We start from the raw sequence: 25354 nt of genomic DNA on the forward strand, positions 1-25354 counted from the left end.
TTCCTCTTCCTCGCTCTATTTACCCTTCTACACTCCTGCTCTATAAGCCTTCCCTACGCAGAGAGTAGCCCGACCAAGATTTTTTTTGCATTATCCAACTACTTCTACTCCCCTACCCTCAGCATCTCCTCATTCCTCGCCATCACTTTCATCATTTCACTTTCTCTTTTTTCCACCACATATTATAAAACTCTTTGAATATCTCTGATCCCACTAAATAATTGCCCACAACTCAGACCCATATACCACTACATTCTGCACAAAATGTTAGGTGAACCCCATTCTTAGCTCGATCAGAATTCTCGCACAGGGTAGCAATCCTTTCACCCTTCCAAAGGCTTCTTTTTCCATTAAAATTTGTTTTTTTTCCTCTTTATGACTTCCACTCTAAGCCACCATACTTATGGGAATGATTTTACTTGATTCAGCTTTTTTTCCTTCCATATTTTTATTGATAGGGCTCACTTCCTTTCCAATCCTCATTCCTTTTGCCTTGATAATGTTTACCTCCATTATATTGAAATAAAAGTGTATATATATAGTATATAATAATTATAAATTTCTCCTAGATATATATATTAAACAAATGACATTCATTTGGATACTTGTCAAAGGGGTGACTCCAGAAATAGATATTTTGTTGTACACGATGACCGTTCAGAGTATTAGCAAAGGCTGTAACAACAATAAAAGGTGATGAATGTGGAACAGGAAAAATGAGAAATATTACTGAGTTAAATTATACTGCAAATTGTGAAAACTTGTAAAATATTTTATCAACTTCTAAATTGCTGAGCACCATATTGTAAGTCAGAATTTTCAGACATTTATTAGAATCTGATACACAGCCAAGACTCATAGAAATAAAGGAGTAAATTAACACTGAAAAATATCAAAGCTATGGGAGATCTCGTAACAGCTTAACTTTTGAAATGGTTCCAGCCAAAGAAAATAAAAGATCTAAAAATATTTTCAAAAAAATTTGGAAAACAGCACAGATCCCCCAAAAATAAAAGATCTAAAAATATTTTCAAAAAAATTTGGAAAACAGCACAGATCCCCCAGGAATGAAAAGTGGCCTTCATACATCCATTACATAAGAAAAGAGACAATAGGGAGATATACCAGGCTAGTAAAACTAGAGGAATTTCCATTTTACCAGTTTCCCAAAAACACCTACAAATATTTTATTGGACAGAGAATGAAGAACACTGGATAACCATTAAGTTGAATATCAAGGTAGATTAAATAGGGGCAGAGTTCGCTCAGGTGAAATATTCAATCAAAAGTCAATAATCCAATAGGTTGAATAACTGATCGAAGCACTTTTCCACTTGATAAATGATTTTATACATCATTTTATCAAGTGGAAAAGTGCTTCAATCAGCTATGCATTATGTTCGACTTCCACCACAATACGCCTGAAGCTACTCAATTTGATTCAATAGGTTACTGAACTCTTTTGGAGTAGCATAGTTGTAATATTTGTAGATTTCAAAAAACAAGCATTTGACTCTCTTGAACCTTAGATAATAATAATAAATATCTGGTGCTCCTGTCCTGAATACAGTTGTAGGGATAAATCAGCAGTAGAGATACGAAGGTTAATGAGGTACAAGTATTCTAAACAGCGATAGAATAAGAAGGCAACAGCAGTACTGCTCCACTTAGAGCCACAACAATTGAGAGAATCAAATCATCAATGCGGTCCTGTTTCCTTTTGTTATAAATAAACCTAAGAGTAGCATTCACTGATACCTGCAGTTTGCCACTATTTTTATCTTTTCTTAACAGTAGTGTGTGGGAGAATTAAAGTTTTTGAACAAATATCATATACATTTTGGCTTGAAAATACATATCCTAAAACATTAAATGAAGAACACACTGTATTTCCCACTGTTCTTTATTTTGGTACGACTAGTTTCAATGCTTAGGCTTATATAAATAGACCACAAACTTAGTAATTTGTACCTGATGATGACGCCTAAACATTGACATTAGTAGTACCAAGATAAAGAACAGAGGAAAAATACATTGTGTTCTTCATTTAATGAACATGAACTTCCACAAAGTTGAGCCAGAAACCATCGAATGCACATACTAAATCTGAATCTCTAATGAAGCTATCTGAAAGAATGCATTTTGAAATTTTGGTATTGTGCAGGCCAGCGCAGAGCGTTGTCCATGAAGGTTATAAAGCTCTGTTTCACAAGGAATAGTTTGGTGTCCAATGTGTGTTTTAGAAATGGATCAAAAATCAACTCAGGTGCTATGCTCCTGTCTTTGATATAGGATGTTTTTGGGATTAAATCAGTAAAGGAAGAGTGGAGTAGAGAAACCATTTGTGAGCAAGTGATACAATGTAATAATAGGAAGTTGGGGGATCATCAATAAATAGTGAGGAAAGAAATGAGCTGATAATTGAGCCTTGCACTACAACTTTGGCGTTAGATACCCAGTTCGAGAATGCGCCTTTTGCAATCACTGAGATGAGACCGAAGCCAATAAACTGGACTCCACAAAAAATTAAATTAGCTCAACTAGTTAATTAAATGCTAGTAAATATATATAGTCATAGGCTTTTTGAAAATTAAACAGAATAAATATAGCTACTTGATGTTTAACCATTCCCATTCTGACATGTTTGATGATTTGCAGAAAGGCTGATTTGAGTTGAATGATTCATGAAATTAATCAGTTCTTCCCTGTCACCAAAGAGGCAAAATAAAATCAAGGATACTTTGGAGGAGCATTTGTTTAGAAGAAGGGGATCAAGATGGTGCATTGGCTATCGTATTGGCTTCCCACCCAGAGGGCCCGGGTTCAAATCCCAGCGGTGTTGAATATTTTTCAGCGGTATCTTGATGCCTACTTGAGGTGATTTGTGGAGGGTACTTTGAGTGAGTATGCCGTCCATCAGATGGGACGTTAAGCTGCGGACCCCTTGGCACCTTTCGTAAAGAGTAGGCTAATGCCGACGCTGGGTTTCTCTCCACCCTTCATCCTTTCCTGTCCATCCCCTAGGGCGCAAATGACCTCAGCAGTTGGTTGCCTCCCCTAAATACTACTACTACTTGTTTAGAGGAGTTTACATGATTTCCTTTTAGGAAACATCCAGAGACCTACATACTCAATAAGTGTAACACTTTGAGATAAATGACAAAGATTAAGCATCATTAAAATGGATAAACTTCTAAACCCAAATGAAAGTTGGAAATTTCACTTTCTCTTGGTATAGCTTATATCTTTATATGAAACCCATGATCAATGTGACCACCTAATGCCAAAGACCACCCTTTTAGACTGACAATAAAGAACAAGAGTACAGAATGTATATCCAGTGGTTTGGCACCTGACCTATGGTTACAAGCTCAGCTCAATTGCTGCTTTACTGTGAGCCAAGTCTACTAAGATACTTAGTACTGGGTTGTAACCCTAAGGGTCAGAATAAAACTGTGGCAATGTTCTTCTGAAACAGAGGAAAGCAATGGTAAACATTCGCAAAATTTAAGTGCAAAATATCACACCAAAGAGTCTTGCCTTTATGAATTGTGAGACTTTAAGGGTGGGAAGTCTACAACTCTTCTGAAGCAAAGAAAACCACACTATCTGAATACCTACAAGGATGCCAACACCCAAAAGAGGGTCCGCATGCCATCCAGGCCTTCACATTATGCCACAGAATGAGTAATAAGGATGACCAGAGGAGTTGAACATCTACTGTTTGGTATATTGATTGCCAGGGATTAGCCCATGAAACAAATCAATCCCCACACTTTCACTGGAACCCTGAGGTAAATGATGGGATGTCATTCTCATCATTCCAAAGACAGATTGTGGCCTTTAAGAGGGAGCAGTGAGGTGATGTAATGTTAGGTTGCTCTAGGACAGAAGTTGAATAGTCCCAAACTTTTGCCACATACTGAGGAATGCCATGAAATCCCAGGAGCACCCAAGAAAAGGATTTAATTATAGGATGAGACAAATGGGAAGGAAGACAAGCATAAATTCACAGGAGAAAAGACCAGCAAGACAACACTGAATTGAGTGGCATATTGGAATTGAGAAGCATATGCAAACTGAAAGGTAAAGAGGGATGATTCCAGGTGACTCTTTGATAACACACAAATGAATCGTTGCTTCAAAATGTCTCAAAACTAAAACCCTTGACATGAAAGAAAGTATGACTTCAAGGAGGTTCCAATGTGACTGTGCAAGTCAATTTGTCAGTGTAGTCATGTATCAATAACAAATGATAAGAGTTTCTTATTATTTAAAAAAAAAAGCATGCTCTTAACTTCAGTTGGACTACTTTTGTGGAGCCAATTTTTTAATCTATGCCGTTTGTTGTTTTTACTCACAAAATTAATTAATATCATCAAAACAAAGGCAGGTAGGCTTTGTTAGGCTTACACTCTTACAATCTTACATAATTGAGCACATGCTATCACTTTTTTATGATGATGACGTGTATTTCTGTATTATTGATCCATAATACTTCTGATAGTCCTCTGCTACCATTAGAACAAATATAAATACATTGGATTTTCTGGGTCAATTTCCATTAAAGCTAATACAGTAAGATTCTCTTTTATCATCATTACTTGATTGAAAGCACTTGAGACTACAAATATAAAACATTTAATCAAAATGACATACATTTGATATCTCAATGCAACCTCATTAAGCATACTTTGAAACTCAAAACCCTGCATGGCATTTTTTTGCCTACATACAAGGCCCTGTTCCAACATGCCATTTAAATGTTCCTAATCTTTTTCAGGAAGATACGAAAATCATTAATCATATTTTCTAGTGAAGTTAAATAATAAATCAACATTTATTATTCCTCCAATTTATAGCATAAATAATTCATACATAAACAGAAATTCAACAGGTTTGAATATGCAAGAACTTAAGGGCATGCTGTCAGGACCCTTCAAGTACAATTATTTCATCAATGTTATTTCTTTATTAGTGGGTGTTTATTAGGCATTATTTTCAACAATAGCTTTTCAATTATGCACCTACCTGATGGTTGGCAAGAATGTGGAAAGCATGTGCTACAATGATATTATTGGAAACTTCTGATAATGTTATTGCTTGAATGGAAACCCATGAAGTAAAACATCGTAGAACTTTCACGTGCATAGTAGGATTTTCACTGCCATTTGAGAGACATGCCTTCTGCAGAAGAAATAAAAAAATTTTTAGTCAGAACATTATAACAAGAATTTTTAAAGGTTTCCACTAATAGTAGCGGATTCATTTTGGACATTTGGGCATTTGACATGAGGCCAGCAAAATTTTCATTAAAAAGTCTAATACATCACCAAAAGGTCATGATAGGACTAAAAGATTTAACAATTAGGAAGCTGAATGAAGTTACATTTCTCATCAGCCGTATCCTCCATTGATATAACCTCGGAAGCACGATTATCATAACTGATAACATGCTTAATAGTAATTCAAGGGGGATACATTCAATGCTACACAATAAATTACAGCAAAATTAAACTTAGTACAACATAGCAGCTTTTATCTAGCATTTCATACATGCAATAAAAAATTCTAACAATAAACCACAATGTAGGCAGAGTACTACAGCGGTAATTTGTCACTGCTGTTGCAACACATACATGAAGTAAACACTTGCTTAACAGCATTAGTTCACATCACAAATACATAACTATATGATAATTGGATAAACCAACAAAACAATACTACTAATGCTCAAATCTCTCATTCCCGTAGTGCAAAATTCAGTTATATCCAGTTCTGAAACTTCAACTTATCCTAATCACACACACATCACGATTTCAATAACTTTATAAGAGCTGTTAAATACGTAAAAATGAGTTAAATTCTCTAAATAAGATAAAATAATCCCATTCAAAATAAAAACATGAAAACTAGACAACTTACCAAACATTCAGATACAATTTCTGCACTTGTTTTTAATTCCTGTATGATTTCGGTGCGACGATTTGCTCCGAGTCTTAAAGATCTTGAATTAACTTCTTCAGGAAGAACAGTGAGTATTTCTAACAAGGGCCATAGGTTCCCCTGTCCAAAACTCTTTATGAGATCTTCAAGTGGTTTATGCCACTGGGCCATCAGCAGAGCCAGATCGGCTAAGGCTAAGCATAACTAAAAAATAAATTAGTACAGAGAAGAAAAAAGTTAAACAATCATTAAATAACTTGACATATAAGATTTTTAACAAAAAATTGTAAAGTGCAAGATATACTTAAATACGGATACAACCATAAATATCTTAGTTTACCTGAGTAACTATAATGGGATTCGTTTGGTCATTAACTTGGCTTATATGTTCTATTAATGAATCCCGCAAGGATGTGTGAGATTCACTCGGTAGTTCATAAAATGAAAGCTGGATTTTGGTTCTCATTGTCTGTGCAGCGAAGTAACAACACTCCAAGTCTCTTTTTTGATGTAGCATTTCGTCTGCCACTTTCCAAGCGTACACCTGAATTATAAATTTACACAATTAGTGCCAAATCACAAGTACTGCTAGGTTGACATGATAGAAAACACGTCCGTACAATAAGTTCACACTTGAGCTAACTATTTAAAAAATATTAAATTATAACGAGCTTTGGTCGTTTAACGATATTAGCCAGTTTTTATACAGGCTCAATGCTGGATTTAATCTTACCGATCTTTGTAAAGCACCCAACCATTGTGAAGCCTTCTCTTTCCCTGTTGTATCAGGATTATGATTTAGCGTATAAATAGCTTGATATACTGTATCTATGGGAGGCGAAGACTCCATTTTTACAACTAATAACACTAGAAATCACATTCAAAAGGAATAAGAAGTTCAGGTAATCCGTTTTCTTCCCTAACTTCATGAACAACGTGAATTAAAAATATTGTCTAATTTAACGATTGCAACGCTCTCCGTGCTCGGTTGTTTAACTTCCTTGCGCGCGCCAATGTGATTGTGTTATTATTGAATTCCGAAATACATTAAATTTGTAATTAAGATAGTGAACCGTAATCAGGGAATTCCGCCGGATTTTTCTCTGTGCTAAGTAGCAATATACGACCAGGTTTTTGAAATATTTATGAAAACGCTGGAAATATTGTAGCAGAATGGATGTAGATGGTCTCCCTATAATAGGGCCTGGTGTCAATTATACCGAAGTATAACTTTTGGTCCTAGCTGAACTATTTTTAATTAAACATAAGATTGTTGTTAATTTACGTTCGTAAATTCGCTTTCCAGGTAAGACCAATAGATCACAAGAGGACGTTGGCTCTGATAAACCATTTTATAACTAACACAGTGTGTTTTTTAAATAAGTTTTCGAGGTCTTGTGAAGCAAAGTTAGGAAAATTTGAAGACAAAATACAGAAGTTAGAAGCATCTCTCAGTATACTCGAAGCAAAGGTGAGAAAGTTTACCAGCCATTTAAGAGGAATTGTTGCCATTAGTGTGGTATATTTCGTTAAACGTAGCTTAATCTTGGTTAAGCTATATTAAATGTTTGCTCTCTACTTGTGCTGAATAATTTCGTAATGAGTATTTTATAAGCTCTAGTCGTACTAAATTTTATTTTTATCCTGTCTTTAACTTCCTCAAGTATGCATGCAATTCAATCACCGTTATGTAAACTTGGTATTATATAAGGCTAGTCATGCTGGTAATTCCATTTTTCTTTAGACCAAAGAGGCTTTCAGCATTGTCCATTTTACTCTTTTACTGAAACAATAATAGAACACTTCCTTATCATTAAATCAATTAAAGTAGGGATGCCTATGGATTACAATGGTATTCATTTGAGTCACTCGTTTCCTGTTTTTCATTGTTTTGAGTTTACTAATACTACAGTCTCTAAACATAATAATCTGCCGATGACTATTTTGTAGAAATAATAGGCGAGGTATTGGTAGCCTCATGATTATCATGGAAAAAGTTTCATGTCCTTATCTTTTTGACGAGTTTTGTCTTGCACTTCCCTGATGCACTTTCATTGCTGAGGCTAGTCCTGATGTACAAACATGTAATATTTTTTAGTTGAATCGCATGGTGGTGCTGGTAATGAGTGGGACACAGACTCGCCTATGGTTTGGCTCTAAAATTTAAAGGTAGATGATGTTTCTTGATACCTGAAGCTTAGTCACTCTAGCAATGTGGTAAAGTAGTTTCCTTGTATTTCCAGTAGCAGTGAAAGTAATTGACCTCAGCTCACTATGAATACCCATTTTAGCATCTCATTACATTTTTAATTCTTTAGCTCCAATTCCATTACATATGGTAAGAGTGGTATGTGGTGAATGATCTATTTCCTTTCACTTTGTTACCACTAAATTAACTTATTTTATTCTAGATTTATTGTGACATTTACTGATTATTTGAAATTTATTTGAATTCTATGGTCTCGGGCTCAACTTTGTGGAGGTTCATGTTCGTTAAAATGAATATACTTTGTAACTTCCACACAATTTTTATTCGTACTACCGGTTTCAACGCAACGGCGTCATCATCAGGTACCTGATGAGGATTAGGTACCTGATGATGACGCCGTTGCGTTGAAACCGGTAGTACGAATAAAAATTGTGTGGAAGTTACAAAGTATTAGTTCAATAGTTTCAGCCTCAACTTTGTGGAAGTTCATTTTAATAAATGAAAAAGAAACACTTTGTTCCAATAATAAAGTGGTGGATTGGAACAAAGTGTTTCTTTTTCATTAGTTACAAAGTATATTCATTTTAATGAAATTTATTTCTTAAATATGGAAAAAATTAAGAGATTTTTAACATAATATTTCTCCAATTGTTATAGTTTATCTTAAATTGTTGTATCAGGATTATGATACAACAAATTAGGTATCAGTTGTATCAGGATTAAGGAATGTTAATTTAAATGATGGTTAAGGGAGATGAAACCCAGTATTATTGATATTGATGTGAGAACCCTAGCATTATTGCACTGGAGTACTAGGTTTTCACCCTAATTATCCAAGTGAAATCTTCATCTGACAAATAATGCAAGGCAAAGCTTTGAGAGAATATGGAGGGAATATGCGGTTTGTTGTTTAATCCTATAATAATGCATGAAAATAATATGCTCAGTTTAAAGTGAATGGGAATCTGGTTTGAAATAAATAATTGTGTGACACAAGGATCCTTAATGCCAACAAGACTATCCAATGGTTTTACAGAGAGTGAGAGGGGTGCTTTGATGCGGCCAGTGTAATGTTATGAGATGAAAGTGTAGTCATTTTTCCTCATTAAGCTGACAATACATTATTGCTCTCTGAGGTTGCACCAGATATTTATGGAGCCGTGAATAATTTCACTATGGTAGCCAAGAGTGAAGTTAATAATAATAATGCATTTACTTGCCCGGAGATTATTTGCATATTCATGCGTACACAAATATGGGACACGTCAGGTATAAACTTCACAATTTTAGAAAAGATGTAATATATTTATGTGTATAAATATCTTTGAAATAGAACATTCTTCAGCAACAAACTATTGTATAAAAACACTGGTGTAGAATTTTGATACATAGAAACACAAAGAAAGGGCACTCACATATGTAGTGTTGACAATTCAATGGCACAGCCATCATCAACAGAATGCCGTTCTCGGGAGAAGAGCAGAGAGGATATGTTTAGAGGGGTGAGGGGAGGAGAGGTACGGGATGAATAGGAAATGGACAAGGGTGTGGAAGGGGATATGTGGACAGCTATTGGATGGATTCAGTGGGCTGGATTCTGCCCGGGAGGTTTAATGACTGGAGCACCCAGATATGCGCCATCTCGCGGGTTCTAATCTCTATGCTATTTGCAGATTCTGGAAGGGTTTCAATCAACATAGAAGCAATCATGAAAAGATTGGTCTTAGGGAGCAGTGTGTGGATAACTAAGGAAGATCGGAGATTTGGTGGAATAGAAGTGGTTATTCATGCGGAGGGAAAGGGTAGTAGTGCATTCACCCATGTAGAAGGCTGGGCAGAAGTTACTGGAGAGGCGGTTTACACATATATATATGTGTGTATATATATATATATATATATATATATATATATATATATATATATATGTATGTATATATATATGTATATATATATATATATATGTATACATATATATATATACACATACATATATATGTATACATATATATATATATATATATATGTATATATATATGTATATATATATATGTATATATATATGTATATGTATGTGTATATATATATATATATATATATATATATTTATATGTATATATATATGTATATATATATATACATATATATATGCATATATATATATGCATATATATATATATATGCATATATATACATATATATACATTCATAACACCTTATACATGTACAAAGCGAAGAGACTTTCCTGTCACAGCAACCCTTCTAACCTCTTTTCTGGGTCCGCTACATAGACGACATTTTTATTCCCTGGGTACATGGCTCTGAGTCTCTCAATAATTTCTTATCAGCCTTAAATTCATCTTTAACTGTTAAATTCACTTCTTCCATTTTAGAATCCACCATTACTTTCCTTGACACAGACATCTCAATTCACAATAACAAATTCAGCGCTTCACTCAAAGCCACTAGCCATCAGCAATACCTACACTTCACCAGCAGTCATCCTCTCCACACCAAACGCCCGATTCCCAACTCTCTTTATCCGCGGACACCGAATTTGTAACACCACAGCCACTCTCAACAAATACCTCCACAATCTACAACATGCACTCCTCAAATGCGGTTACCCAGAAAAGCTCCTACAAAGTACAATCCGCCGCTCTACCCAACCACACAAACCACCTAAAAACAGCATCACATCTGACACACGACTCGACCTTTGTACCACCTATTTCCCCGGATACCACAGACTGAAAACCTTTCTTAAAGAACTGTTTCCTATTTTACACGACAATGATGCGACCTCATCCTTACTACCCCAATGCCCCTCTCTCACATACAGATGACCCGCTAATCTCAAAAACCTTCCTAGATCCACCAACCCTTTGTGCCCCCCAATGACAAATTTCCTCATATTTCCCCTACTTGCAACCGCCCCGGTGTAAAACATGTCTACTTATCAGATCTGCTCCCCTCTCCCTGCATCCCCTCATTGCCCCCTCACCTCGTTCCCAAGCTAATTGCCTCTCAAAAAACATTATTTATCTTTTATGTTCTGACATATGACTGATTTAGGTCATTGCAGGTTCTTTTATAATGACTGTAGTAATCATGGTTGGACCTGTACTGAGAGATATTATCATTTGCATGCAAGATAATATTAAATATATATATGGAGGGTACTCATAATAAACCAAGTGTTTTGAAGAGAGGTTTACATGGTGCATCACGAGGGGCATTGCCCATAATATGAATAATCCTTGTTTGGATTTTGAAGATTATGCCCACATGGGGAGAGGAACCCCGGAAGAAGAAATTAAAAGTAACACAAGAATAATATTCACCATAGTAAATGGATAGAAGGACCTTGAAAGGTATGGAACATCTAATATTTCTTATTAGGAAGCATAGGGAACCTAAATTTCTACATAATTTGAAAATGTTGTAGAAACTTGGTTTTTATTAGTGAAATAAATCAGGCTGGACTAGTTAAAATTGGGTTTTAGGAAGTTAAGAAGACACAATTCTTTGAAAATCTGAGCTACTTCAGCTGCTCTTTCTATCAAACTGTCTATCGAGGGGGCTGATACAATAATATTTGTATCGTCAGCATACTGTAATGGGCCTATTCCCTTAATGGACTAAAGCTTATCTCCTACATCATTAATATAAATAAAAAATAAAATAGAACCAGGTACACAGCCCTGGGGAACATCCAGTATTACTTCTCTACCAGAAGAAACAAAAATGGAGCCATTTCTTGAGAGCTCCACATGCTAATGCCGTTCACTTAGATATGATTCAATCCATGCCCTGGGGAACATCCAGTATTACTTCTCTACCAGAAGAAACAAAAATGGAGCCATTTCTTGAGAGCTCCACATGCTAATGCCGTTCACTTAGATATGATTCAATCCATTTGTAGGATGTGCCATAGCATTTCAGTTTTTACAAGAGTAGATGGTGATTGACACTGTCAAAAGCTTTAGTTTAATCAAAAAATAATCCTAAAGTTTCAGTTCTATTATCCAACCCTAAAAGTATTTGATTCACCATGTGATATGTGGCTGTTGTAGTGGACCTTGTTTTTCTAATTCTATGTTGAGATGTGGAAAATAGGTCATATGTTTCAGTGTATGATACTAGACGATGATAGAACACTATTTCAAATATTTTCCCCTACTGGTTCAACAGGGATATTGGTCTTTAAGAATTCATGGCCATTATGCAACCTTTGCCTTAGTGTATTGGACTATTTTGGCTGATTTAAGAGGGCTTGGGAAAATTCCAATTTTTAGGAATTCATTAATTAAGAATAACAGCTGATCCTTAATTTTGTTGAATGACCATTTTATGACTGTCCATGGGATGCCATCTAATCCTTGACTAAATTTGTGACGGAATTTATTAATAATGTTGTCAGCTCCATAGCTGAACAAGGGAATAGATTTAATGAATTTTATGTGTTAGGAGTATGAGAGTAATCAGCTGAATTGACTGACACATGTGGGATTTTGATAGGATTGGTAGAAATCATTCAGAATGGAGGCCATTATAGAGTAATCTGGAATAGAATCTCTAGCACAGTCTTGTAGTTGTAGATCTTGTTGTAAATTATGTGTACCCTTGGATTGGTTAAAAATTTTCCAGGTCTTTTTAGATTTATTGTCTGCATTGGTAAGTCTATGGTTGTTGACAGATTTTTCAGCACACTGTAAGGTTTGGCAATAACTTTTCTTGAGTATTGAATATTCCTGATGGTCAGTTGGATTTGATTTGCTTTTGTAGTTCACAGCTGCATCTTTCATTTACTTTGAAAGCCAACGAATGTCATGAGAGGCCCACTGACTTTTGTATTAAACAGATGAGCTTTTGTTTTTTGTATGCTTCAGGTCAAGGGGAAAGCAGATTTCATAGTAATGTACATATGTGGAATAGAAATATTCAAAACTTTTGTTAAAGAACTTCAAGGAAAACAAATCGGGCCACTAATGGGAATTTAATAAGTCACAAAGGGAAATCATATTCTGATCAGAGAAATACTTGTTGTAGTATTTATTACTTTCGTTGGATGTGGACACAGCAATTGTAGAAAGAAGTGGGTAGTGATCTGATAGATGGTCATTAATGGTATTTGTTTGCGCAAGTTCCAAGGTCGATAATAGTCAACACATTATCTCAAACAGTTTTAGAACTAGCACTCACTCTAGTAGGCTCACTGTTTGGTTGCATGGATGTTAAATGACATTAGTAAATCCATGAATTCCTTTTTAGCTTAAGAATTGTCCATAAAATTACAATTGAAGTCACCCGTAATTATTGTGCAAGGGTCATGGATTGACATATGGATTATTTCCAAGAGTTTAGTTAATTTGGTAAGGAAAACACCAAAGTCACTCTTAGGTGAACGATAAATAGGCAGTACATAAAAAAACAGTAGTATCCATTATGAAGCAGGCAACACAGGATTCAAGTGAATGTTCTTCATTGAGAAATTCAAATGAGAAACCAATTGGAATATGGGAAAGGCATTCAGAAAGTAGAATCAAAACACCACCATTTTTGTGTACTGATGGGCAAAAAGCACTAGCGATAACATACCCAGGCACATGAAGAGTATCAAGTTCACTTGCATTTAACCAATGTTCGTTGACCCTGATCACATGGGGTTTGTAGTCATTTACTAGAACCTTGAGGTCCAGTAATTTAATGCATGGGCACTGAAGGTTTATGTGCAAGAACTTCGAATAACAGGTTATTCTTCCAGTGTTGGTTGTAGGCGTGGCTTCAAAAAAGAAAAATTACTCACATTTCATGCCATAATACATATGTTCAGCATGTAATCAGTTGTGTTTGATAAGGAAAGATAATAATTTGTTGGGAAAATGATTTCATAGAGATTATAAACAGTGAAATAATTGAACTACAGGATAATTTTGAAAAGGTGATAGGATGGACAAATTTATTGATCAAAGAGTCTTTCTTAAAATGTTGTCTTTCCACGTAAAATGTTGTCAAAATAAGGTCATTTAAATGTATATATTCATTATCTTGATGAAGAGATAAATATGTATTTTAGTTTCACCCTTGAAAAGTCTAGTTCAAAATATTCATTCAAAGAATAGTAGGGATTCAAAATCAACCAATCCTCAATTACATTTTTTAACTTATTGCAGCTTGTTATTAATCAGTCTTGCAGTATGGGGGAGTTTGTTGTAGAATTTTAGGGCCAGGTTATCCGACTGGTTGAAGGTTTTGGACAATTTGAATTGGGTAATGTAGTGCATATTTCTTGAGCTTGTATTATGGCTGTGTGTAATGCCTCTTAATACAAAGTTATTTACATTATCTTTGACATTAATTAAGCCCTGGTAAATGTGTATGTTAAAGACCATCATCACTCATAGACTGACAACTTTTGGACGACAGTCACACTGCAAGCCGACATAGCTTGTTTTTGCTCATCTTTCAGCTCTTCATGTGCGTGTTTAGGATTTTTACATTTATTTATAAAAGTTGTGTCAACAGCATGCAGGATACAAAAAAGCAGGTATGTTACTTGGTAAGTCCTGGAATGAAAGGATAAATTGGGCTTCTTACAGCTTCTTATTAGATAGACTATATTATATAATATTTCATTTTATGGCTTAAGGATATATTATTTAATATAGTCAGTCTAAGTCATCGATTTTCAGCAGAAATAACAGAGGATCAAATATTACCATTTTGATCAAACTTTCTCTAAGGAACACAATATTTTACAAACAAAAATTTTGCCATTTACTTTTACCGTTGGTTACGGTTATTTTAATATGGGGTTATAAATTTTAGTTCAAAGCCCTGGCTGCCATAATACTGCAATTTTTCAATGACGATAGTGTGGTCTACACAATAAAATGCTGAGGAGAGGTCAGACATTGAAAGAGATGAACACAGTCTTTCTTCGAAAGCACGCACTGTTTTAAAACATATTAAACAACTAGCTCTGTAGACTTTCCCGGTGTAAAGCCAAAGTGTGAAGAGCTGAGTAAGTTCATTCTTTCTAAATATGTAAGTATTTGGGCACTGCCAATAGCCTCAATAACTTTACCGATCACAGAAATGATGGAGATGGGACAGTAATTTTTTGTATCATTTTTATCACCCCGCATATAAATTGGTATTACTTTGGAATATTTTAGGACATCAGAAAAGTGTCCAGACCAGATACATGAATTAAGGACCCCCAGGCTGTGGGTTGGAATGTTGATGAACAACAGTCTTAATAGTGAATACGATAGTTGGAGGAGTCACTTTGTGGAAGTGATTCTTACTAGAAAAGATAATACTTTGCTCTTCCATGTACGTTTTGGTCAAGCACAGCCTTTTTGACTTACAAAGTCATCATCATGAGGACTTTGTAATCTGTAACCACGTCGTGCTTAGTAAAAATGTGCATGGAAGGACAAAGTATTTTCTTTTCCAGTTTTAATAATATCATTAGAGAGATGGTTGATGTCTAAGAGTCATCAAGGAGATGAAAGTGTGTATATACCAAAAGGAAAGTTATTGGTAGTATGCTGAGTATGATGAAATCAATTTTTTACCAAGATAGCAAAATTTGCAAGTTAGAAGTTGTTCTCCTCCCCACATTTAGCTTGGTAGAGTTAAACTTAAGTGTGCTGTAATAAACAAAATGTAGACTAAAGACAATTGGTATGGGTTCTTGAGTATGCTTGATAAAAATAATAAAGATGGGGTGAGGGATAAATGGATCATGAAAGAACAAGGATTGGCTGTACCAATAATACATGATCACAAAGGAATTTGGCTATTAAATGAAGAATACAATGTATCTTTCCACTGTCCTTCATTCACATACAACTAGTTTCAATGCTCAAGCATCATCATCAGGTACCTAAGCGTCATCATCAGGTACCTAAGAATCACCATCAGGTACCTGATGATGACGCTCGAGCGTTGAAACTAGTTGTGCGTGAATAAAGGACAGTGGAAAGATACATTGTATTCTTCATTTAATAAACATGAATTTCCACTAAGTTGAGCCGGGAACAATTGAATTTTGCCATGCTGACTTGGTCATGTTAGTAATAAGATTCGATCACCAAACAGATAAATGAGGGAAGAGTAGGTGGTCTGAGATGAAGGGACAGCATCAGAAACTCAGGGGTGAATGTGGTTGAAGAGACTTTAAAACAAGGCACATTACGTCTCAGGAAGAGAAGAGTATGTATGAGGGTCACAGATATAAAGAATTGAAGGACATGGTAGTACGAAATCAATTAGTAAAAGTGTGTAAATTTCTTTAAATACCTTAAAATTGGGCTACATGTCCACATTTGCCCACGTTAAAAAAAAGCACTTTTTTATTCACCACCTCTGTACTTTCACCACATTATGCACAAGGATATGAACTTGCCTACTGCAAAAGTGAATGGATGACCAATGGTTGAATAGGCACTATCAAATTATTTTTAAATCTAAACAGGTATAAGAATTGGTTTTTGTTCTTATGACTTACATAAGATTTAGCTTTCTTTTAAACGTTTATCGTGTCTCTTTAATTCAAGCATTTTCATTAAATAGCGATATTTTTTTCATACCCTTTATTTAATTTTCAAAAATTTAATTTTATTTATATTATTGACTTAATGGATAATTCACATTTACAGGGGTATTGTTTATGTGTATTTTGTAAAGTGGAGCCTTTGTCTGCCTCTGGCAATAAAAAATGTTTTCCAAGGTGTTTTTACACATTGTAAAGCAGGAAAAGGTCATATTGGCTAGTTCTGGACTATTGCGAAGATGAGGAACATACTTCGCATTAAAGTTTATGAGATAAATCCAATTTCTCAGTGGATGCCACTCTGCACAAACACATCTCATATTGTCACCAACACGTGCATAGAACCCAGTGAAATTTTAATTATTTCTGATAGAGCTCTTTATATTACTAGTTAGCCTCCCATAATGGCCGCTGTAGTGTTAAAATTTACGTCCATTATTACCGTAGCCATCAACCTTTCTTGAAAATTGATTTTTCTCCCCTCTTTAAACATTGTGAACCATCTTCCATCTCTACCATAGGTAAGAGCAGAATCTCAATAAGTCTCATGCAACATTACATAGGCTTTGGCTGACAATTTGTTCTGGTGGAAGAAAAATTTCAATGATACTTACAGCTTGTCTCAAATAACCTTTTTTGTTGCCATAAGCTAACAGAATATGTCTGGTTTAACTCGGAAAGAAATTGATGCAATACACGAGAAAAAAATTTATTCCACTTGCATTTTATGCTAACAATATGGGAAAATTAAATTTTTGTACAAATTATGTACATAAAATTGTATGATCACTTCATTGAACAAAGCAGTAAATTGTCCCATATTTGGATGTATTTAGAAATATCACCTGATGATAATGTACAGCATTGAAACCATGGTCGTTTGAAGTATTTAATCTTTACGTGGAAGTGCAGAGTTTCTTTTTCTACCCTTATCTCATATTTTATTCATCATCATGCATTATTTTGTGGCAAAATAAAATGATGCCACTCTATCTAATGTATTTTCTATGTAATAACATCAATTTGGACTTATCAAGCCAGCAAACTATTTAAAAATGTTTAAACATATTCTCTTACATGACACAGGCTGTAGACATTCATATTTTTGTCCTGGTCAAAAGAATATAGTTGTTCATCAGTAAAATGTATAGATGGCAATTGATATTTGAAACCTCAAAGCTAAGCTTGGGGGACCTATTCAAATTCTATTCACCAGACAGAGGGACTGACCTTCAGATATTTTAGCTCAAATTTTTTCACTCAGCCAAAGCTAGTTGTAAATATATATTACATGTATCTGCTTACCTGGTATATTGCTCTTTCCAAAAAGTGGGTGTTTTTCATTCAAATAATGCATGTCTCTTTAATTGTGTCTTAATGAGAACATTTATGTGATTACAGCTGTCTTCCGTCCCGGGATTAACTGTTGTTACATCCCCAGATCCAGCTGAAGGTAGCAATCAGCAAAGTATCGTGGAGAAAGAATTGCCAACTGCTGATATTGTGAAAGGTTACTCAAAATTTCGACTATTATGTCTAAGCTACTCCCTTGTTGAAATCATGGGGTGAAAAGTTAATTTTGAACTCCAAAGTTTGAATATTGAATATATATTCTGTTAAGTTCTTTTTAATTGATGTTGAATTGGTATTTTAGTCTTAATTTAACCCTGCCTCAATTATATTATATGTATCTTATGCTTGAGTTTTGTGATTGGTATCATGATGCATTTTTCAATTTTCCAATTCCTGTCACATCACCATGTATTCATATTATGATTTTAGTGATATCTTTTGGTCACATGAAGCTTGTTGTCTTTCATTGAAATCTTAGCTCCATAAAGTAACTGTTGTGTGTGTTATTGTAGAATCGGAACCGGCTGAACCTGTGACACAACCAGTTCCCCTGCAGGAGGTTGTTCAAAATAATACTGGCCCTACCGTGAAACAGGATCCAAGATTTGCAAAATTCTTTAAGATGGTACATTTCGGGGTCCCCCCGCAAGCAGTTAAGTTGAAGATGGAACAGGAAGGATTAGACCCAAATTATCTGGAGTAAGTATAATAGTTTTAATCAATTTTCACTTATTTCATATGTTTTATGGGAAAAGTTTTGTTTGAAAACATTTAACTTTGTGGTTGAATGGAAATTTTCTGAATGATGTGTGTATATAATAGGCATTTTGTCTGCATTTGATCAGAAAACTATTAGCTTACACAGCCTGAAATTTTATAATTTCCATCTTTTTTTTTGAGTTTGGATGAACTGATTAGATTTTAACCAGCATCTACAAAACAAAAGTGACTGCTGAGGCATTAAAATAGAGTAGGAGATCTGAAAGCTATTTTCATATAGTTGCTGTAATATCCCTGAATATTTATCATTCTATTTTTTCATCAAAATATGAAGAATTTGTCTTATAAATGTGGGGCCTAACTCAATATATGCATAAGAGATTATATTATGTTCGCATTCATCATATCTCATCTGAAGTATTTATAGAATATCATTCAAATTGGAATTTTTGTTTTATTTCTGTTCATATCAATGTGATGACCATAGAGACCCAATCATCAGCACTGATTCATTCTCCTAAACACCCCCATGACCTGCATGGTAAGGAAAGAAACTTAACAATTCCACTATAAAGATTTAAGATCACTAGTAAGCTGCTGCTCCTAAACTCAGCTTACCCCCTCTCCCTTACTCCCCTTACCTAACCCCCTCTTCTCTCCCTTACTCCCCTCTTGGAGTCACACTATACAAGTTGAAAAAATGTTGATGTATGTTACCTGATGATGATGTGCAGCATCGAAACCATAGTCGTGAAATATTAAATCTTTATGGTGGAAATGTTGAATTTCTTTGTACCCTCATAGTGAAGAAACTAATCTTATTTGTTAATTATTCAATCACATTTACTAATTAAAATATGTCCCTCTTTGAAATATATGTACTTCCTTTCTGCTAAGGAAACCCCTGCTGATCACACATGGTAAGCCTCATGAAGGAAGTTTTTAGGCATTGAATCCTTCAACTTAAAAAGGGGCTTTTGTGTAAATGTCCCCAAGTTTTGTGGTGCCTACACATACTTAATATGATAAACAAGAGGGTTTGGGCAAATTATTACCTGAAGAATAATTAGATTGAGTTTAGAAATGTGATGTCAAAGCAGTAATTAGATCATTGAAAGGAATATAGCATATAACCAGGATGTATTTGTTTTCTTTCTCGATTTTGAAATGTTATTCAATGAGAATACTTATGGCCTAATTAATGAACACAGCAGAAAATACGAGTTGTCCGAATGTTTGCATAACTTATCTAAAACTTGTACTTTTCTTAAATTGTACTGGTATGAGTATCAGATGAAATTCAGCATGAGGATTGATAGGCTTGGGAGTAAGGCAGGTTTGTCTGTTGTCACCCACACTTTTCACTTCATACATGAAGGAAATGGTAATAGAGGGTTGTGCTAGAAGCAGGAATGAAAGCAGGTGTGGAAATAATCAAGTCAGATTTACAGAGGATGAAGCTGTTGTTAGTCAGCCATCAAAAGTGTTATTATCATTGGTGAGCACAAGTAATCATTGTAAATGGTATGGCTTGAGAATCAATTTTAATAAAATGAAAGATATCAATAAATAGGAAAGCTAAGATAAGCATTAAAGCTGAAAAGCATAAATTAAAGCTGTTGGAAAAGTCCAGTGATATTAAAGGTGTTCTAGAGGAAGGTAAAAAAAAAGCAGTTAGAGCATTCAAAGGTGAGTTGTGTTGTTAAAGAAATGTTTATATTATTTATTTTTATTTAGTATGTCATGGTCTTCCAGGGATAGATCATTGAACTTCTGACCAGAGGGCCCGGGTTCGATTCTAAGGCAAGCCTCTCTGGGCACCTGCAGCTATGTGCATACATTTATTTGAGAAATAGTTATAATAACATTACTGCTTGTCATGCCTTGACAAAAAATATCCATTGGCATGGTTTGAAAAGAAATTATCAGGAAAATTTTCATAAAAATAATTTATTTCAGCTATTGCTACAATGCCTCAAAATTCTTCAAAGTACATCCCTTGAGTATTGACGCACTTTTGCCAGCAGCTTTTGAACAACTCAAAAGTCCCTTGTGGGCAGATTTCAGGAGGTCCTTATGGGTACACAAGCAAGCTTCTTTGATGGCATATAGGGTCCGATGGTGGTGTCCTTAGAGCGAAGATTTCCCTTTTGGTAATAGGAAATGGTATGCTGGTACCAAGTTGGGATTGTAAGAGGGTTGGGGAATTATCGCAATACCATTTTTCTTTTTTTTCTTGCTGCATTTGGTCATCCGGCAGGACCTTCAGGACAAGTTCAGCTAGAGCTTTTGTAGTGGCAAATTTTCAGTGATAATGGTGTGCACTGTCATCTTATCAATTCCAATACGATCTGTGATCATGCACACACTTAACCAGTGGTCTAAATTTAGTATTTCACTAACACCTCAGGAAAAAATTGTTACTGAAACTTTTTATACAAACCTTGTGTAGATGATAAAAGCAATTCTTGATCAATAAAGATTTTAATTTAGATTTAAACATCTGACACAAGTATGCCTGCTGGTAAATGACTATTAATCTTAATGCTAGGAGAAAGGGGTCCTTTTTGAAATATAGAAGTGGAATGCTGTATAACATGCACTACCTTTCATTATCTTGTAGTGTAATCATTAATACTCTAATTGTTTTTGAATAGACACATGTTTTCTCAGACATACATACACATGCTATATGTACCAACTTGTTAGAGGTAAGTTGGGTGAGAAGGTTGTTGGGAGAAATTCAAATTAGAAATGAAAAAAGATTCAGTTCATATTGCGTGGTAATGAAATGTTAAAGACTGTTGTAGAGGGGAGAATTCTGGGTAACTTTGGGATAAAATAAGAAGTATGTTGGCTTAAATGAAAGGAGGCAGGAAGTAGTGGAGTTAAAAATTTTTTTGTACTCTTAGAGTCTTAGGATATTGATTGACTGAGTGGAAGTACCTAAGAAGTGTAGCAGTCTATAGTTACCATGGATTAATACTAAGAATCCATCAAAAATATATCTTGAACAGTGGATTACTTTTAGTTACATTAAGCTAAACAAATAGGGATCCAATGGTGAATGGTGCGAAAGAACTTTTCTGTTACTCTCAGTGTCGACATTATATTATTCTGCTTGTCTCTGCATTTCCGGGTTCTCCATCTGTGCTAGTTGTTTTTGAGTGACGACAGTTTTGCTGGTCATTCTGCCTGTATCTTTCCACCTTCAACCTGAAGACGTAGACAGAATAGCAAGGAAAACTGTCATCACCTGAAGACAACTAACGTGGATGGAGACCCCGTAAATGCAGAGACAAGCCGTTCAATGCCGTTGAAACCTTCACACAAATTATATTGTTCTGGCTGAAATTTATTTTATAAAATATGTGTAATATTTGGTATGGACCATCAATAAAGGAAGTTAATTATATGTTTACAGTAATCCAGATATGCCTGCTCCAGAAAACAACTCTGGTCCTCAAGAAAATTCAAACTCAGATGATGATTCCTGTAGCAGCAGCAGCAGTTGATTTGTCAGTGAAGAGAGATTCAATGATATCTCAATATTCGAACCACTGTGAATTTTTTGTTTGAAAAGCTAAATCCAAGACATCTGAAGGGTATTGTTTAGGAGACATATATTTCTAAATATTATTTACATGACTGATACTATCAAAAAGTTTTCATATGTTTTTGTTGTTGAATTTTTATCAAGTCTTTGTTTATGGTTTATGTTTAGTGTGCCTCATTCACACTCTGTGTTAATATTGTTTTTGTATTGTTTTGTATTACTATGTACATATGTAAATTTCTTATTACTGTCATTAACAAGTAACTATTTTTGTAGCCAATGAAATCTTTATTTGTGATAAATTCAATTAAGCTTGTATATTATGTTGCAAGGAGTTGTACCATTCCAATTAAATGTTCCTATGAGTATAAAGTTTTTCCTAGTGTTCTAATGAGTATTAAAACCTATTGGGGTGCATTATCATAGAGGGTGGAGTGCTTAGCTACTGACTGAGGGGCCTGGCTTTGATTCCTGATGACTGGACCCCCTCTCAGCCTCATCCAAGCTCTGTTATTCTTCAGGTACTTATCTACCAGATATTCCTGAAAAACTAGGGGTTGCACATGAAAAAGAGGGGGCCCATCCATCATGATGCGCCAGTTGCAGGGCTTGGTGCAAGGTGAGCTGCACACTTGTCTATCAAACTAACTGTTAAAAAAAGTGTCAAAGTAAAGTTTTGGCCAAATGGTAATTTATTGTCAGAGGGATTCCAATGGTAATAAAATAGGGTGGGAGAGTATTGAACAGGGAAATGGTAACTCACAGGGCACCGTGGCTTGCTGGAGGTTCCTCCGATAATTGGCACCAGCATTTGAATCGAGTTCGAACACCATGAATTTATGGGTGGTTGCCGAGGTAAGGATGTGGAGTGTTGCAACTTAAGGTAAGGTAGTCAGGGCTAAAAGTATTTAAAGGAGATGCAACTGTTTTGATGGCAAGGTCATCTTCATCAGGCAAAGAATAAATACCAAATGGCTGGAAACAGATCATGGGGAAGTAAGATGGAAAAGAATAAAGGGAGCAAGGTAGGTATATGTTAAATCCGTGGGGATAATTGGCCGAAGGTCTAAATTTTCATTTAGACCTTTGGCCATTTAAACTATTTTCAGCTTTAACAATCAAAATGCATTTGCAAAAAAATCAATCCAAAAATTATATCAAACCAACATTCAATTTGAAAACTGGTTGGTTTTCACCACAATGCCGGCCCCAGTGGCCGCAGGGTAACATCCTTGTCTGCCAACCCAGAGGTTGCAGGTTCAATTCCAGCCTAGGTAGGTTTTTCTCAATCTAGGGCTTGGGTGTTTGAGATTGTCTTTTGTCATATTGCTGTTAAAAATCCTGAAACAATGTAATTTCCCAGACTTGCTTGCATGCAAGTTATATGTTACCACTTTGTTATGTAAATAATACACAGCTTGTATAGCATTATTAATGAGTTGTATTAGTAGTAATAATACAGCTCATCAAGTTGGTGCAGCAGCCATTCCTTTTTTATTGGGTATTTGGAGATGTCTCCATAAAAATCTGTCTTCTATGAGGCATATTGTAACAATTTATTATTGCAGAATTCATTAACTTTGTCTTTGAACATTTGAAAGAAAAATTTATCGGTATCATCACGAAAAAATAGTTTAGTTTTGGGAAATATCATGATACCTCACCAATCTTTAAGTGATTTTTGTTTCTATAACTGCCGCTACACAATTACATAGTACACAGGAAATTTATCTGAAAATTCCACATTAGCCATAAAATCAAAATGAAGTTCTCATTGAGGGAGAGTTTGAACACATGCTTGATGGTGTTTTATATTCTACAATTACTAATGCCATGCATCAAATGGAAATTGATTGGATAAGAATTTCTAGAAAATGAATGATTAAAAAGACAAATATGGTACACTACATGTAGTATAATCAAAAAATGTAGGTATTTAGTTATTCAGTTCCATTATTTCATGTAAGATTAATATTAATTTAAGTAAATGGAACAAGAAATAATAATAATAGTGTTTATTAACAGGCAATTTCCCTTTTTTCAAAACAAGAAATATGTATTAATATGTATAATAATACAATTTATTAACATATACAATAGCACAATTTATTTTAATACAAATATTATCTTAAAGTCATGCAGACAAATTCATTCATAGTACTTACAAAACACACACAAAGGCACATGATATAGATATACCGATTTTGAGGAGACAACTCGTACTAAAAGTTAAAAAAATGATTCAAAAATGTAAGCCTAATAATTATTAAAAAGAGCATTAAAGAATGTTGAGCAAGATTCAGAAACAAGAAAACCATTTATAATCATAAAAATTGCCAAATTAAAATTGATGAATTATACTAATTTGTGACAAATTAATACTAATTATTAATGGGATAATGCCATTTGTTTCTTGTTGGAGCAGGATTGCATGTCTGTTTAAGGGAGAATAATGGCATGGAATGTAAAGCAATATGATTATTTAATCTATTATATTTCTCATTATTCTCTTGATAGTGCTGAAGTAGGAGCCATTTCTTTTACAAAATTTTGCACTGCAAAGCTTACCTCTTTTTACTTGTTCATTGGCATGTTGAGACACAAAGACTCGAGGAGAACATGGCAGTCCACAAGCAAAGCCTCATTAAGTAGTAAAGAAGGCTGATAACTTGACTAATGCCATTAACAAATATTAAGAAGAGAAATGGAGACAAGCCAGTACAGAAGACCTGTGGACCTCTTGAAGTGGCTTGATAAAATTTAGATAGAGCAGAGTGTGTCTTAACCATATTTTTACAGCCAACAAATAACTATTAAGCGCATTGACCATGTTCCCCTGAATACTGTATACCTTTACTTTGTTCAAGGACAATGTATGGTTGCACTATTCAAAGCCCCTTGAGAAGTCTTAATATTGTGTCAACATGAAAGCCATTGTCAATAGTATTATAATATAGTATGGAATAAAAATATCAAAAGCCTCATTTGTGGATACTTAAGTAATGGA

At 34.8% G+C, this 25354-nt stretch overlaps 2 protein-coding genes across 2 annotated transcripts in view; one reads left to right on the forward strand and one right to left on the reverse strand.

The window, feature by feature from the left end:
• Tnpo-SR (transportin 3) overlaps positions 1-6887 on the reverse strand; it is a 38117-nt gene extending 31230 nt beyond the window's left edge. The window contains exons 1-4 of the mRNA XM_071598715.1: positions 6680-6887; positions 6287-6490; positions 5926-6150; positions 5032-5187 (exon numbers count right to left, since the gene is read on the reverse strand). Coding sequence (XP_071454816.1) covers positions 5032-5187; positions 5926-6150; positions 6287-6490; positions 6680-6796 — 702 coding nt within the window. The 5' untranslated portion in view covers positions 6797-6887. The remainder of the gene's footprint in view (positions 1-5031; positions 5188-5925; positions 6151-6286; positions 6491-6679) is intronic.
• A 94-nt stretch (positions 6888-6981) lies between these two features.
• On the forward strand, positions 6982-22705 carry CCDC53 (Coiled-coil domain containing 53). Its single transcript, XM_071598716.1, has 5 exons — positions 6982-7170; positions 7253-7417; positions 18120-18228; positions 18584-18770; positions 22216-22705. The coding sequence occupies exons 1-5, from the start codon at positions 7120-7122 to the stop codon at positions 22304-22306; spliced, it is 603 nt and encodes a 200-aa protein (XP_071454817.1). The 5' UTR covers positions 6982-7119; the 3' UTR covers positions 22307-22705.
• The last annotated feature ends 2649 nt before the right edge of the window (positions 22706-25354 follow it).

Source organism: Hetaerina americana, unplaced genomic scaffold, assembly GCF_022747635.1.
Source record: "Hetaerina americana unplaced genomic scaffold, ioHetAmer1.1.p SCAF_10, whole genome shotgun sequence".
In the NCBI taxonomy this organism is placed as follows: Eukaryota; Metazoa; Arthropoda; class Insecta; order Odonata; family Calopterygidae; genus Hetaerina; species Hetaerina americana.

Excerpts from the sequence above, each read along its gene's own strand:
- CCDC53 (XM_071598716.1), top strand. The coding sequence starts at position 7,120 with ATGGATGTAGATGGTCTCCCTATAATAGGGCCTGGTGTCAATTATACC. Across the intron at positions 7,418-18,119 it reads TCAGTATACTCGAAGCAAAG|CTGTCTTCCGTCCCGGGATT; the intron begins GTGAGAAAGTTT and ends ATGTGATTACAG. Across the intron at positions 18,229-18,583 it reads AACTGCTGATATTGTGAAAG|AATCGGAACCGGCTGAACCT; the intron begins GTTACTCAAAAT and ends GTGTTATTGTAG.